This window comes from Cherax quadricarinatus, chromosome 5, assembly GCF_038502225.1.
Source record: "Cherax quadricarinatus isolate ZL_2023a chromosome 5, ASM3850222v1, whole genome shotgun sequence".
Taxonomy (NCBI): domain Eukaryota; kingdom Metazoa; phylum Arthropoda; class Malacostraca; order Decapoda; family Parastacidae; genus Cherax; species Cherax quadricarinatus.
Genome location: NC_091296.1, coordinates 10,761,080 through 10,778,621, shown reverse-complemented (window position 1 = coordinate 10,778,621; position 17,542 = coordinate 10,761,080). Strand labels below are relative to the sequence as shown.

The 17,542-nt window shown below is 44.1% G+C and overlaps 2 protein-coding genes across 5 annotated transcripts in view; both read right to left on the bottom strand.

Annotated features, from left to right (window-relative positions):
- OSCP1 (Organic solute carrier partner 1) overlaps positions 1-10,283 on the bottom strand; it is a 29,843-nt gene extending 19,560 nt beyond the window's left edge. The window contains exon 1 of the mRNA XM_070105076.1: positions 9,657-10,283. Coding sequence (XP_069961177.1) covers positions 9,657-9,768 — 112 coding nt within the window. The 5' untranslated portion in view covers positions 9,769-10,283. The remainder of the gene's footprint in view (positions 1-9,656) is intronic.
- LOC128684844 (phosducin-like protein) overlaps positions 1-17,542 on the bottom strand; it is a 372,671-nt gene that overhangs the window by 29,835 nt on the left and 325,294 nt on the right. The window lies entirely within an intron of this gene.

Here is a 17,542-nt window from a genome sequence, read left to right as displayed (position 1 = left end):
TTCAAAATCTTTCTTAATTTCCATACTAATTCTCACCCTTTTTACCACAGGGTTGGCACTAGAAGCTTTCTTGGGGCCCATGGTCACTTATTTTCCAGAAACAGCACCGAAAACACTGTAATAATACGAAATATTCCGAGTGTATGCTTGGATGTTACAGCGGAGGCTGGCTGGTAAACAATGGGACGGCCGGCACATGTGAGGCTGGCTGAGGGCACATTGGACGCGTCTCGGACGAAAATCGGTAAGCGGGTTTTTAATCAGTATGCGCGGCAAAAATTTTGCGATAAAAGTAATCGGTATGCGGAAAAATCGCTATGTGATGCCATCGTTATGCGGGGGTCCACTGTATATATATATATATATATATTTTTTTTTTTTTTTTCAACAAGTCGGCCGTCTCCCACCGAGGCAGGGTGACCCAAAAAAGAAAGAAAATCCCCAAAAAGAAAATACATATATATATATATATATATATATATATATATATATATATATATAAATATATATATATATATATATATATATATATATAGATATATATATATACATATACATATATACAGTGGAACCTCGCCTAACGAACGCATCGCACCAGGCCCGGTGGCCTGGTGGCTAAAGCTCCCGCTTCACACACGGAGGGCCCGGGTTCGATTCCCGGCGGGTGGAAACATTCGACACGTTTCCTTACACCTGTTGTCCTGTTCACCTAGCAGCAAATAGGTACCTGGGTGTTAGTCGACTGGTGTGGGTCGCATCCTGGGGGACAAGATTAAGGACCCCAATGGAAATAAGTTAGACAGTCCTCGATGACGCACTGACTTTCTTGGGTTATCCTGGGTGGCTAACCCTCCGGGGTTAAAAATCTGAACGAAATCTTATCTTATCTTATCTTATCTTGCCTAGCGATACATTTTAACGCAAAATTTTTGCCTCGGCTAGCGCTAAAAAACTCGCTCAACGCAGTTCATTCAAGACGCATCCACATGCGGCCTGAGCCCGCTTCACTTGTTCCTTGGGTGCCAGTGTTTACAAGCCAGCCACCGCGGTCGCTTCCAAGCATACAATCGGAACATTTCATATTATCACAGCCTTTTTAGTGATTGCACCTGCAAAATAAGTCACCATGGGCCCCAAGAAAGCTTCTAGTGCCAACCCTACAGCAAAAAGTGTGAGAATTACTTTGGATATGAAGAGAGATCATTGCTAAGTATGAAAGTGGAGTGCGTGTCTCCGAGCTGGCCAGGTTGTACACAAAACCCCAATCAACCATCGCTACTATTGTGGCCAAGAAAACGGCAATCAAGGAAGCTGTTCTTGCCAAAGGTGCAACTTTGTTTTTGAAACAGAGATCGCAAGTGATAGAAGATGTTGAGAGACTGTTATTGGTGTGGATAAACAAAAACAGATAGCAGGAGATAGCATCTCTCAAGTGATCATATGTGAAAAGGCTAGGAAGTTGCATGACGATTTAATTAGAAAAATGCCTGCAACTAGTGATGATGTGAGTAAATTTAAGGCCAGCAAAGGTTGGTTTGAGAGATTTAAGAATCGTAGTGGCATACATAGTGTGATAAGGCATGGTGAGGCTGCCAGTTCGGACCACAAAGCGGCTGAAAAATATGTGCAGGAATTCAAGGAGTACATAGACAGTGAAGGACTGAAACCTGAACAAGTGTTTAATTGTGATGAAACAGGCCTGTTTTGGAAGAAAATGCCGAACAGGACGTACATTACTCAGGAGGAAAAGGCACTCCCAGGACATAAGCCTATGAAAGACAGGCTTACTCTGTTGATGTGTGCCAATGCTAGTGGTGATTGCAAAGTGAAGCCTTTATTGGTGTATCACTCTGAAATTCCCAGTGTGTTCAAGAAAAACAATGTCCTCAAGGCTAATTTGTGTGTGCTGTGGAGGGCAAACAGTAAGGCATGGGTCACTAGAGACTTTTTCTATGACTGGTTACACCATGCATTTGCCCCCACTGTGAAAAATTACCTAACTGAAAAAAAATTAGACCTTAAGTCCCTCCTGGCATTAGACAATGCTCCTGGCTATCCTTCAGACGTGGCAGAGCGACTTTCTGCGGAAATGAGCTTCAGTAAGGTCAAGTTTTTGCCTCCTAATACCTCTCCTCTCCTGCAGCCCATGGACCAGCAGGTCATTGCAAACTTCAAAAAAATCTACACAAAAGCTATGTTTGAAAGGTGCTTTGTAGTGACCTCAGAAACTCAATTGACTCTAAGAGAGTTTTGGAGAGATCACTTTAGCATTCTCAATTGTGTAAACATTATAGGTAAGGCTTGGGAGGAAGTGACTAAGAGGACCTTGAACTCTGCTTGGAAGAAACTGTGGCCAGAATGTGTAGACAAAAGGTATTTTGAAGGGTTTGAGGCTAACCCTGGGAATCCTATGCCAGTTGAGGAATCCATTGTGGCATTGGGGAAGTCCTTGGGGTTGGAGGTTAGTGGGGAGGATGTGGAAGAGTTGGTGGAGGAGGACAATGAAGAACTAACCACTGATGAGCTGCTAGATCAACTTCAACAGCAAGAGGCCACACCTGAGGAAACTGCTTCGGAGGAGGGGAGAGAGAAATTGAGGAAGTTGTCTGCTTCAAAGATTAAGGAAATGTGTGCAATGTGGCTTAAAGTGCAAACCTTTTTTGATGAAAATCACCCTCACACAGCTATTGCAAGCCGTGTTGGTAACCTGTACACTGACAATGTTGTGAAACACTTTAGGAATGTCATAAGGGAACGAGAGGTACAGGCCTCTATGGACAGATATGTTGTGCGACAGATGTCCAGCGACTCTCAAGCTGGTCCTAGTGGCATTAAAAGAAGAAGGGAAGTAACCCCAGGAAAGGACTTGCCACCTCAAGTTCTAATGGAAGGGGATTTCCCTTCTAAAATTCTAACACCATCCACAGTCTCCCCTCCTCTCATCCCATCAATCATCACCAGATCTTCAATAAGGGTAAGTGTCATGTAACTGTGCATGTCTTCTTCAGTTTGTGTGTATTAAAATTAATGTTTCATGTAAAAATTTTTTTTTGTTTATACTTTGGGGTGTCAGGAATGGATTAATTTGATTTCCATTATTTCTTATAGGGAAAATTAATTCGCCTAACGATAATTTCGCCTAACATTGAGCTCTCGGGAATGGATTAATAGTGTTATGCGATGGTCCACTGTATATATATATATATATATATATATATATATATATATATCTCACACACACACAACATACAACGGGCCTAGTGTCTAATCAACATGTGCCTAGTACAAAATGGTAACTAACTAACTAACTGGTGGACCAAGCAGGGATAACAGGGAAGGCACTACCATGGATCAAGGAATACTTGTCAGGAAGACAGCAGCGAGTATTGGTACGTGGCAAGGTGTCAGAGTGGGCACCTGTGACCAGCGGGGTCCCACAGGGGTCAGTCCTAGGACCAGTGCTGTTTCTGTTATGTATTTGTGAATGACATGACGGAAGGAATAAACTCCGAGGTGTCCCTGTTTGCAGATGACGTGAAGTTGATGAGAAGAATTCATTCGATCGAAGACCAGGCAGAACTACAAAGGGATCTGGACAGGCTGCAGACCTGGTCCAGCAATTGGCTCCTGGAGTTCAATCCCACCAAGTGCAAAGTCATGAAGATTGGGGAAGGGCAAAGAAGACTGCAGACAGAGTACAGTCTAGGGGGCCAGAGACTACAAACCTCACTCAAGGAAAAAGATCTTGGGGTGAGTATAACACCAGGTACATCTCCTGAAGTGCACATCAACCAAATAACTGCTGCAGCATATGGGCGCCTGGCAAACCTCAGAACAGCATTCCGACATCTTAATAAGGAATCGTTCAGGACCCTGTACACCGTGTACATTAGGCCCATGTTGGAGTATGCGGCACCAGTTTGGAACCCACACCTAGCCAAGCATGTAAAGAAACCAGAAAAAGTGCAAAGGTTTGCAACAAGACTAGTCCCAGAGCTAAGAGGTATGTCCTATGAGGAGAGGTTAAGGGAAATCAACCTGACGACACTGGAGGACAGGAGAGATAGGGGGGACATGATAACGACTTACAAAATACTGAGAGGAATTGACAAGGTGGACAAAGACAGGATGTTCCAGAGACTGGACACAGCAACACGGGGACACAGTTGGAAGCTGAAGACACAGATGAATCACAAGGATGTTAGGAAGTATTTCTTCAGCCTTAGAGTAGTCAGGAAGTGGAATAGTTTAGGAAGCGATGTAGTGGAGGCAGGATCCATACATAGCTTTAAGCAGAGGTACGATAAAGCTCATGGTTCAGGGAGTGACCTAGTAGCGACCAGTGAAGAGGTGGAGCCAGGAGCTTGGACTCGACCCCTGCAACCTCAACTAGGTGAGTACACACACACACACACACAACTGGGCAACTACCTGAGAAATGGAAGACAGCTAATGTAGACCCCATATTTAAGAAAGGAAACAGAAACGAGGCACTAAACTACAGACCTGTGTCTCTGACATGTATTGTGTGCAAAGTCATGGAGAAGATTATCAGGAGGAGAGTGGTCAAACACCTGGAAAGGAACAAGATTATAAATGAAAACCAGCATGGGTTCATGGAAGGCAAATCTTGTATCACAAACCTCCTGGAGTTTTATGACAAGATAACAGAAGTAAGACACGAGAGAGAGGGGTGGGTAGATTGCGTTTTCCTAGACTGCAGGAAGGCCTTTGACACAGTTCCCCACAAGAGATTAGTGCAGAAGCTGGAGGATCAGGCGCACGTAAAAGGGAGGGTACTGCAATGGATAAGGGAATACCTGACAGGGAGGCAGCAACGAGTCATGGTACGTGAAGAGGTATTACAGTGGGCGCCTGTTACGAGCGGGGTCCCACAGGGGTCAATTCTAGGACCAGTGCTATTTTTGATATATGTGAACGACATGATGGAAGGAATAGACTCTGAAGTGTCCCTGTTCGCAGATGACGTGAAGTTGATGAGAAGAATTAAATCGGACGAGGATGAGGCAGGACTGCAAAGAGACCTGGAGAGGCTGGACATGTGGTCCAGTAACTGGCTTCTCGAATTCAATCCAGCCAAATGCAAAGTCATGAAGATTGGGGAGGGGCAAAGAAGACCGCAGACAGAGTATAGGCTAGGTGGACAAAGACTACAGACCTCACTCAGGGAGAAAGACCTTGGGGTGACCATAACACCGAGCACATCACCGGAGGCACACATCAACCAAATAACCGCTGCAGCATACGGGCGCCTGGCAAACCTGAGAATAGCGTTCCGATACCTTAATAAAGAATCGTTCAAGACACTGTACACTGTGTATGTTAGGCCCATACTGGAGTATGCAGCACCAGTCTGAAACCCACACCTGGTCAAGCACGTCAAGAAGTTAGAGAAAGTACAAAGGTTTGCAACAAGGCTAGTCCCAGAGCTCAAGGGAATGTCGTACGAGGAAAGGTTAAGGGAAATCGGACTGACGACACTGGAGGACAGAAGGGTCAGGGGAGACATGATAACGACATACAAGATACTGCAGGGAATAGACAAGGTGGACAGAGATAGGATGTTCCAGAGAGGGGACACAGGGACAAGGGGTCACAACTGGAAGCTGAAGACTCAGACGAGTCACAGGGACGTTAGGAAGTATTTCTTCAGTCATAGAGTTGTCAGCAAGTGGAATAGCCTAGCAAGTGAAGTAGTGGAGGCAGGAACCATACATAGTTTTAAGAAGAGGTATGACAAAGCTCAGGAAGCAGAGAGAGAGAGGACCCAGTAGCGATCAGTGAAGAGGCGGGGCCAGGAGCTGAGTATCGACCCCTGCAATCACAATTAGGTGAGTACAATTAGGTGAGTACACACACACTCACACACACACTCACACACACACTCACACACACACTCACACTCTCACTCTCACTGTGTGTTTATATTTAACACACTGGCCACCTCCCACCAAGGCAAGGTGACCCGTAAAAGAAACTGACCAACATTCACACTATCACTGTCTTGTCATGTATTTACACGTATGTATGTATGTATGTACTGGACCTCAAACAAACCAGAGTCCAAACAATTTTATTCGGAAAAAAATTTACCCTGTCTTTAAACATATTTCTGGAGTCCGAACATGCCAGCTTGTTTACATTTAGCTGTAAAAATAACTTTACAGGAAAGCCCTATTTAAAAAGTGCTCTGAAGTTACCTTTGACATTGACGTAACTCTCTGAGACTTGGAAAAGTCAGTTCAACATCTTCCAGTGTGTGTGAGGTTGATAATTAAAGCCTGGGAAATACTGTTTCGGACATCAAAACTTTTCACAGTTCAAACTATCATATTTGTGTGCCTCTGTAAAGACAGTGATTGAGTGATGGTCAAAGTGTTTCTTTTTTGGGTCACCCTGCCTTGGTGGGAGATGGCCGACGTGTTAAAAAATTATATATGGAGTTGTAGGAGAAGTGAATCCTCAGGTGTTGACAAAAGGTGTGATATTAAGAGATAAAAAATATAACATAAAGTGAGAGTTGTCACAGATGCTTTTTGCCAATGGCACTGCTTTTGGGAGATTCTGAAGAGAAGTTGCAGAGGTTGGTGGCCAAGTCTGGAAGGGTATGTAAAAAAAGGAAATTAAAAGTGAATGTAAGAAAGAGCAAGGTGATGAGGATAACAAAAAATTGAATTAAAGATTGGATATCAGATTAGAGGGAGGGAGTATGAAGGAAGTGAATGTTTTCAGATATTTGGGAGTGGACTTGTCAGGAGATGGGTCTATGAAAAATGAGGTGAATCACAGAATTCAGGGGAAAAAGGCGAGTGGTGCACTGAGGAGTGTGTAGAGACAATGTTATCCATGGAAGCAAAGAGGGGAATGTATGAGAGCATAGTGGAACCAACACACTTATATGGATGCTAAGCATGGGTGGTGAATGTTACAACAAGGAGAAGACTGGAGGCAGTGGAGATGTCATGTCTGAGGGCAATGTGCAATGTGAATATAATGCAGAGAATCCATAACATGGAGATTAGGAGGAGGTGCAGGGTTTCTGAAAGTATTATCCAGAGGGCTGAGGAGGGGTTGTTGAGGTGGTTTGGACATTTAGAGACGCTGGAATAAAATAGAATGACTTGGAGGGCATATAAATCTGTAGTGGAAGGAAGGTGGAGGTAGGGATCATCATAGGAAAGGTTCGACGGAGGGAAGGAGGTAAAGAAGGTTTTGTGTTCAAGTGGCTTGGACTTCCAGTAAACGTGTGTGAGCATGTTAGATAGGAATGGAGAAATATGGTTATTATGACATGACATACTGTTGGAATGTAAGCAAAGTAACATTTATGAAGGGATTCTGGTAAACCAGTTAGCCGGTCTTGAGTCCTGGAGGTGGAAAGTACATTGTATGCGCTCTGAAGGAGGGGTGTTGATATGTTGCAGTTTTTAACTATGTATAGTGTAGGTGTGCCTCTGGCAAGACATTAATAGAGTGAATGATGATGAAAGTGTTTCTTCTTTTTCAGGTATCCCTACCTCTGTGTGTGTGTGTGTATGTATGTATGTATATATATACACATCATGCAGAATTGGTAAAACTTGCGATTTTGGCTTAAATAGCAACACTCTTCTTGCCAAATAAGGCAAGCAAAAATTTGTGTATATAATAATTTCGCAAAAGATCATTCTGAACCTAACGAAAATATATTTCATTGTACAGTGGACCCCCGGTTAACGAACTTTTTTCATTCCAGTAGTATGTTCAGGTGCCAGTACTGACCGAATTTTTTCCCATAAGGAATATTGTGAAGTAGATTAGTCCATTTCAGACCCCCAAACATACACGTACAAAAGCACTTACATAAATACACTTACATAATTGGTCGCATTTGGAGGTGATCGTTAAGCGGGGGTCCACTGTATTTGTTTATTATTAAATTACTGTAAACTTATCTAAAACATATTTAGTTGGATTTGGCTAAATTAAATTGTGCTTGTTATAATAAGGCTAGAAAATTTTTTTAAGGTTCTTTTGGTAAAAAAATATTAATTTTTACATTAGCATAAATGAAAAAATATATATCTTTAAACTTGTAAGAGAAAATTTTAGAAAAGACTTAATTTTAAATGAGTTCTTACTAGCTGACCAGTTTTACCTATTAGGCACGATATATATATATATATATATATATATATATATATATATATATATATATATATATATATATATATATATATATGGAGGGATATGTTGTGTATCTTTATACCTATATGCTTCTGAACTGTTGTATTCTGAGCACCTCTGCAAAAACAGTGATAATGTGTGAGTGTGGTGAAAGTGTTGAATGATGATGAAAGCATTTTCTTTTTGGGGATTTTCTGTCATTTTTGGGTCACCCTGCCTCGGTGGGAGATGGCCGACTTGTTGAAAAAAAAAAAATTATATATATATATATACACATAAAGTAGCAATAGCTTGAGTAGGTGGTCACGACTCACCAGGTATGTCCAACCATAGCTGGGGCTTGTAACCCTTCAAGGGAGGTTCCTTGAAGTTGGTGAAGGGCTTTTGTTCCAAGGAATTGGACCTGTGCTCCCCTTAGATCAAACCTTAATGCCTCCTGCTCACCTAGATGCTGTATGATTCCTTTGTAACAATAATAACGTGAGGAAAAAACATGAAACTGGTGATATTTGTGTGAGAGTAAGGTGTGATGAGAGAGTAAATTAAACTTAAAAAATGGTTAAAGGTATAGAGTTAAAAAGAGTACAGAGAGCATTAGCTGACTAATGTGGAGGTACCAGGATCAAAGGTAGGTCCAAGGCACTACAATGAGCCATGAGCTCCTTGCTGTGTTCTGTATAAATGAGATGAATAAGGCACACATACAATACTTGGTTATCATCATAGTTGAAGCATTTTAACAAGAGACCCCAACTATTACACATGTCTGGCCCGGTGGTCTGGTGGCTAAAACTCCCGCTTCACACACGGAGGGCCCGGGTTCGATTCCCGGGGGGTGGAAATTCCGACACGTTTCCTTACACCTATTGTCCTGTTCACCTAGCAGCAAATAGGTACCTGGGTGTTAATCGACTGGTGTGGGTCGCATCCTGGGGGACAAGATTAAGGACCCCAATGGAAATAAGTTACAGTCCTCGATGACGCAATGACTTTCTTGGGTTATCCTGGGTGGCTAACCCTCTGGGGTTAAAAATCTGAACAAAATCTTATCTTATCTTGCTTGTTGGTATTGTATGCCCTTATTAAAATAAAGGAGATAAGATAAGATAAGATTTCGTTTGGATTTTTAACCCTGGAGGGTTAGCCACCCAGGATAACCCAAGAAAGTCAGTGCGTCATCGAGGACTGTCTAACTTATTTCCATTGGGGTCCTTAATCTTGTCCCCCAGGATGCGACCCACACCAGTCGACTAACACCCAGGTACCTATTTGCTGCTAGGTGAACAGGACAACAGGTGTAAGGAAACGTGTCGAATGTTTCCACCCGCCGGGAATCGAACCCGGGCCCTCCGTGTGTGAAGCGGGAGCTTTAGCCACCAGGCCACCCGGTGGAACAAGATTTAGATAAAATGAAACAAATGTTAATTCATTCAAATAAATATTAGTGAGATGATAAAGCAATCACTGACCTTTAGCAGCTCGATCAGGCACGATATTTTGTGCACGAAGTCTCTGGTCAATAATATACATCATCTCCCCTCCCAAGTTAAGGAACTGTAGAGGTAGTGCACGTAGCGACATAATGGTTTAATAGTTGCAGTGGTTGTAGATGATGTTAATGCTGCTAGTGTTGTAGAAGCTAATTGGTGACCTTGTTGTGCTTGTGGGAATTATAGGTTTTTAAGTTGCTCTTTCTGTTGCTGTTGCAAGAGTTATTAATTTTGCTCTTGTTCCTGCTGTGATTTGAAATAATCTTAATTAGAATTCTTTAATACTATAAATACACCAGCATTCTGTAGGATCACAGTAGTCATGATTCATCATTTGCATCACAATGTCCTGTCTTAACAGCAGACACAAATATGTCTCCATCAATGACATAACCTCATAAATTCGACATCAGGGTGTTAAATAAAAAGATACAGGTGCAACTAATGGAAAAAATGTCACATTTGTTGCAATTGTGCCCATTTACCTAACATATTGTTGGTAATTCTACCAATATTATTACATCATAATGGTGCCTCAGGGCAGTGATCTCAGCCCTCGAGTTTCCTCGTATACATTAATTAAGACCTTCCCAATGAATCTCAAGTACACAACCTTTGTCATCTCCCATTCTGTCGTTATAAGTTAGAATTCCATGGAAAATATTATATGAAGGAAAATAATGTATCCTCACACTCTCTCTCCCCTTCAGTTTGATCCCTCCCATCATCCTTTCTTCTCTCTCTCTCTCTCTGTACATGAAATTTCTTGCCAAGAATGCAACCAGTCATATGCAATGAATTCAATAAAAGGAGGCATGTTAGATATGCATAAGACAATTCACCATGAAAACTTTTAAATAATTATAAATAAAATTTTATAAATAAGATTAGGCTGTTTTACCCTGCTTGTGATAAATATAATTTATCATGAGCAGTTTCTATCATGTATATCCGAGACAAAAAAAAAAAAATATGCGTTGAAGTTGTCACTTGCTTAGGGCCAGTGAGGGGACACTGAGGATCAGGTGAGGGGACACTGAGGATCAGGTGAGGGGACAGAGGGCCAGTGAGGGGACACTGAGGATCAGGTGAGGGGACACTGAGGATCAGGTGAGGGGACACTGAGGATCAGGTGAGGGGACACAGGATCAGGTGAGGGGACACTGAGGGCCAGTGAGGGGACACAGGATCAGGTGAGGGGACACTGAGAATCAGGTGAGGGGACACTGAGGATCAGGTGAGGGGACACTGAGGATCAGGTGAGAGGACACTGAGGATCAGGTGAGGGGACACTGAGGATCAGGTGAGGGGACACTGAGAATCAGGTGAGGGGACACTGAGAATCAGGTGAGGGGACACTGAGAATCAGGTGAGGGGACACTGAGAATCAGGTGAGGGGACACTGAGAATCAGGTGAGGGGACACTGAGAATCAGGTGAGGGGACACTGAGAATCAGGTGAGGGGACACGAGGATCAGGTGAGGGGACACTGAGAATCAGGTGAGGGGACACTGAGGATCAGGTGAGGGGACACTGAGGATCAGGTGAGGGGACACTGAGGATCAGGTGAGGGGACACTGAGGATCAGGTGAGGGGACACTGAGGATCAGGTGAGGGGACACTGAGGATCAGGTGAGGGGGCACTGAGGATCAGGTGAGGGGACACTGAGGATCAGGTGAGGGGACACTGACGGCCAGGTGAGGGGACACTGACGGCCAGGTGAGGGGACACTGACGGCCAGGTGAGGGGACACTGACGGCCAGGTGAGTGACACTGACGGCCAGGTGAGGGGACACTGACGGCCAGGTGAGGGGACACTGACGGCCAGGTGAGGGGACACTGACGGCCAGGTGAGGGAACACTGACGGCCAGGTGAGGGGACACTGACGGCCAGGTGAGGGGACACTGAGGATCAGGTGAGGGGACACTGACTGCCAGGTGAGGGGACACTGACGGCCAGGTGAGGGGACACTGACGGCCAGGTGAGGGGACACTGACGGCCAGGTGAGGGGACACTGACGGCCAGGTGAGGGGACACTGACGGCCAGGTGAGGGGACACTGACGGCCAGGTGAGGGGACACTGACGGCCAGGTGAGGGGACACTGACGGCCAGGTGAGGGAACACTGACGGCCAGGTGAGGGGACACTGACGGCCAGGTGAGGGGACACTGAGGACCAGGTGAGGGGACACTGACTGCCAGGTGAGGGGACACTGACGGCCAGGTGAGGGGACACTGACGGCCAGGTGAGGGGACACTGAGGATCAGGTGAGGGGACACTGAGGATCAGGTGAGGGGACACTGAGGATCAGGTGAGGGGACACTGACGGCCAGGTGAGGGGACACTGACAGCCAGGTGAGGGGACACTGACGGCCAGGTGAGGGGACACTGACGGCCAGGTGAGTGACACTGACGGCCAGGTGAGGGGACACTGACGGCCAGGTGAGGGGACACTGACGGCCAGGTGAGGGGACACTGACGGCCAGGTGAGGGGACACTGACGGCCAGGTGAGGGAACACTGACGGCCAGGTGAGGGGACACTGACGGCCAGGTGAGGGGACACTGAGGATCAGGTGAGGGGACACTGACTGCCAGGTAAGGGGACACTGACGGCCAGGTGAGGGGACACTGACGGCCAGGTGAGGGGACACTGAGGATCAGGTGAGGGGACACTGAGGATCAGGTGAGGGGACACTGAGGGCCAGGTGAGGGGACACTGACGGCCAGGTGAGGGGACACTGAGGGCCAGGTGAGGGGACACTGACGGCCAGGTGAGGGGACACTGAGGGCCAGGTGAGGGGACACTGACGGCCAGGTGAGGGGACACTGAGGGCCAGGTGAGGGGACACTGACGGCCAGGTGAGGGGACACTGAGGGCCAGGTGAGGGGACACTGACGGCCAGGTGAGGGGACACTGAGGGCCAGATGAGTGACACTGCAGACCAACTAAGGGATCACTGTTTGCTGTACCTCCCTCACTTACACTTTACAACTCTTCAATTGTTTCGTAATAAAATTACTAAAAATATTAGGAGGTTATTTTAAAATGGCTATTATTTATGTAGACGAATTAATGCAACTATTCACGCTAAATTATCATTGATTTACTTTTAAGTTGTTTTCATAAATAAGATTGGTTTAGAATTTTTTGGAACTGCAGCAGTAACCATGGTAACCACTGACAGTGACTTATACATTCCTAACAAACTTTATTAGCGAAGCAAATGATCATTCTAAATGACATTTTGCTTTTAAAATTTATTTTCAACAGTTTTTTTTGTACGTTAAATATATTTAACAAAAGAAAAAGGCGATATATTCACATTAAAGACCAGTAAACAAACAAATGAATATTAACATTATATGACATTTTAAAGGAGAAAAATTGATATGAGGAAAATTCGGAAAAATTTGGCCCATCTCTGGAGAGGTTCCTTGATGCCGACAAGGGCTCTTCATCCAAGAAATTGGATTTTATCTCCACTTTCTTGGATAGACCTCTGACTGCTTCCTGTTTCCCTAGGCGATATATGACCCCTACAGATTTAGCGCTCCCAATGAATATGATAATATGATCCTTTATGTATTTAGCACTCCCCATGAATGTATTAATAATAATAATAATAATAATAATCATAATAATAATAATAATAAAAAGAAGAAGAGGATGATATTGATCGCTGGGTGAGTTCGTTAATTGGTGACAAGCAGGAGTTTGCTGTTGATCGCTGGAAGAGTTTGTGTGCTGGACTCCCGGCCGAGAAGTGTTTCAAAAGTTATTTTTTTTTTATATATATATTACTATAATCATGGGGGTGCTGTATAGTCCTTGTGGCTTAGCGCTTCTTTTTTATTATAATAATAATGTAATCATGGGGGAGCGCTAAACCCATAGGATTATCCAGCGCATGAGGGGAGGATGGGAGGCATTAAGATAAGATAAGAGAGATAAGATTTCGTTCGGATTTTTAACCCCGGAGGGTTAGCCACCCAGGATAACCCAAGAAAGTCAGTGCGTCATCGAGGACTGTCTAACTTATTTCCATTGGGGTCCTTAATCTTGTCCCCCAGGATGCGACCCACACCAGTCGACTAACACCCAGGTACCTATTTGCTGCTAGGTGAACAGGACAATAGGTGTAAGGAAACGTGTCGAAATGTTTCCACCCGCCGGGAATCGAACCCGGGCCCTCCGTGTGTGAAGCGGGAGCTTTAGCCACCAGGCCACCGGGCCAATTTAGGGAACTGGAGCACAGATCCAATTCCCTAGACCAAGAGCCCCTCACCAGCATCAAGGAACCTCCCTTGAGGGGAAGTTATTTTATAATACTCTTTATTTCTACAAGTACATGTACAAGGTATACAGTCCTAGCTGACATCGTAATAAAGTTGGTAGAATTACCGACAATATGTAAAGTAAAAGGACACAAGTGCAACTAATGTGACATTTATTGTGGCAACGTTTCGCTCTCCAGGAGCTTTATCAAGCCATTACAAACAATACGCGGACATAGAGGGTATATAAAGGCTCAGAGTGAGGTGCAATACTAGTGAGGTACCATATCGATGTTCACTAGTGGTAGTGGTAGTAGTAGTAGTAGTAGTAGTGGTGGTGGTAGTGACAAAAGTAATACAATATGGTAGAGCAGTTAATTCGTACATGAGTAAAAGGATATAAAAGCTATTACTTGGGTAACATAAAAATAGGTTGGACAAATATAGAGTGGAAAGAGGCAGCTTGTTTCAGTGTTCACTCTCTGTAATGTGCTTTGTGTAGTATAACAGAATAGACTATGTGATGGCAGGGTTTACTGTTTTCAGGAGGATTCTTGCTAAGACTTCGGAGAAGGTGAAGCTGCCGTTGTTTTGTTTAATTGTATTTGAAACAGCGATCAGTGCTGATTCGAGCCACTTTCGTCTGCGGAAATTAGTTTCTTTGATCACTAATTGGGCGTCTCTGAATTTCATGAGATGATTGGTGGAATTTCGGTGTTGTACAAAGGCGTTGTTCAAGTTATCGTTCCTACATGCGTATATGTGTTCATTGAGGCGGGTGTCGAGGTTTATTGCTGTTTCACCTACGTAAATCTTGTCACAGCCTCCACAGGGTATAGTGTAAACTCCTGCATTGACTGGTTCGTGGTGCTTGGATTTTGTCCTGGTTGGATCCTTTATTGAAGTGCTAGAAGCGATGGCGACTCTGGTGTTAGCTTGTGCAAGTACTTTAGAAACGTTCAGTGCAAACTGGCTGTTGGGAAGGATTATAACTTTGTTGGGAGTGGTGTTGATGCGTGGAGAATTAATGATCTGAAGAGCTCTTTTCTTGCAGTCTTTGATGAAAAAAAGAAGGAAAATGTAACTCAGTGAATGTTTGGTGAATGTATGTACATTCCTCGTCAAGAAACTCAGGACTACAAATTCGGTATGCTCTTAGGAAAAACCCGATGATGATGCCTCTTTTGGTCTTGGTATCTTGACTGGAATAGAAGTGTGTGAGATCATTTTTAATGGTGGGTTTCCGATAAACTTGAAATCTTAGGTTGTTGTCTACTTTGTGAATGAGGACGTCGAGGAAAGGTAGCTTGTCATTGGACTCTTCTTCTAGTGTAAACTGGATCGCCGGTTCAACTGCGTTGAGCCTTGCCCAAGACCCATAAACACAATATTCCTCTCAGACCTATCACGTCAGGAATAGGCAGTGCTCCACACAAACTAGCCGGAGTTCTTGCCAAACATCTTTCCTGCCTTCTGGGGACCATCAGCCCCGCTCATCTTAAACACTCAGGCGACCTTCTCAACCGCATCCGTAACCTCTCCATCCGTAACAAGAAACTAAGCAGTTTGGATGTGACTTCCCTCTTCACAAAAGTACACACCAAAAAAAAAAAAGCAATCGAGGTTCTACGACGTAAAGTCAATCAGGACCTTATTCTTCCTCTACCTCCCAGAGATTTTGTTGACTTGATTGAACTCTGTGTTAATTTCAACTGTTTTTCTTTCAATAACAAGCTCTACAAACAAACCTACGGCATGGGAATGGGGTCCCCCATAAGTGCCGTCATAGCCAACTTATACGTGGAACACCTAGAGTCCGAACACTTCGCCAACATCATCCCTTCAAGCGTCACTTGGTTACGTTACGTGGACGATGTCCTCGTAATAACTCCAAAACGTTTTGATGTACGGGATCTTCAGGCAAGGCTCAACGCAGTTGAACCGGCGATCCAGTTTACACTAGAAGAAGAGTCCAATGACAAGCTACCTTTCCTCGACGTCCTCATTCACAAAGACAACAACCTAATATTTCAAGTTTATCGGAAACCCACCAATAAAAATGATCTCACACACTTCTATTCCAGTCAAGATACCAAGACCAAAAGAGGCATCATCATCGGGTTTTTCCTAAGAGCATACCGAATTTGTAGTCCTGAGTTTCTTGACGAGGAATGTACATACATTCACCAAACATTCACTGAGTTACATTTTCCTTCTTTTTTCATCAAAGACTGCAAGAAAAGAGCTCTTCAGATCATTAATTCTCCACGCATCAACACCACTCCCAACAAAGTTATAATTCTTCCCAACAGCCAGGTTGCACTGAACGTTTCTAAAGTACTTGCACAAGCTAACACCAGAGTCGCCATCGCTTCTAGCACTTCAATAAAGGATCCAACCAGGACAAAATCCAAGCACCACGAACCAGTCAATGCAGGAGTTTACACTATACCCTGTGGAGGCTGTGACAAGATTTACGTAATAAAGTTGGTAGAATTACCGACAATATGTAAAGTAAAAGGACACAAGTGCAACTAATGTGACATTTATTGTGGCAACGTTTCGCTCTCCAGGAGCTTTATCAAGCCATTACAAACAATACATGGACACATGAACCACAGTCGATGGCCTCCACTCCAAACCAACAGATACGGATACTAATGCCGGAAAAAAAATCCCCCCCCAGTACCAACAATACCACCAGTCCGATAACATTCTTCTTTGCAAATATACAGGGTCTAAAGCCAGCAACAAACAACAAAATACCTTTCATCCGTGGACTGCTTGCAGAGGCAAAGGCAATGTTCGCGGCTTTCACTGAGACCCACATAAAGGATCACTTGGACAATGAAATATGGATCCCAGGTTACAACCTATACAGATGTGACAGAGTGAACAGGCAAAAGGGGGGGGTTGGCCTGTACATTGCAGAGTCACTTGTTTGCACAGAACTGCTTAATGCCTCAAATGACGTAGTGGAAGTTTTAGCAGTAAAGGTCGAGAACCAAAACCTAGTCATTGTGGTAGTCTACAAGCCTCCGGATGCAACATCCCAGCAATTCCAGGAACAGCTGTTAAAAATTGACCACTGTCTGGAAAATCTTCCAGCTCCTGCACCCAACATCTTGCTCCTGGGGGATTTCAACTTAAGGCACCTAAAATGGAGGAATATAGCAAATAATATTGTTGCAGTAATAACACCAGGAGGCAGCTCTGATGAAAACTCACACTCACACGAGCTTTTAAATCTCTGCACAAAATTCAATTTAAACCAGCAAATAATAGAGCCTACTAGACTGGAGAATACACTAGACCTCATATTCACTAACAATGATGATCTGATAAGAAATGTCACCATATCAAAAACAATATACTCAGATCACAACATAATTGAGGTTCGGACATGTATGCGAGGAGCCCCAGACCGACAAAATGAGACTAGTCACGAGGGAGCATTCACCAAATTCAACTTCAATAACAAAAACATAAAGTGGAACCAAGTAAACCAAGTCCTAACCGATATAAGCTGGGAAGATATACTAAGCAACACAGACCCAAACTTATGCCTAGAACAGATTAACTCGGTG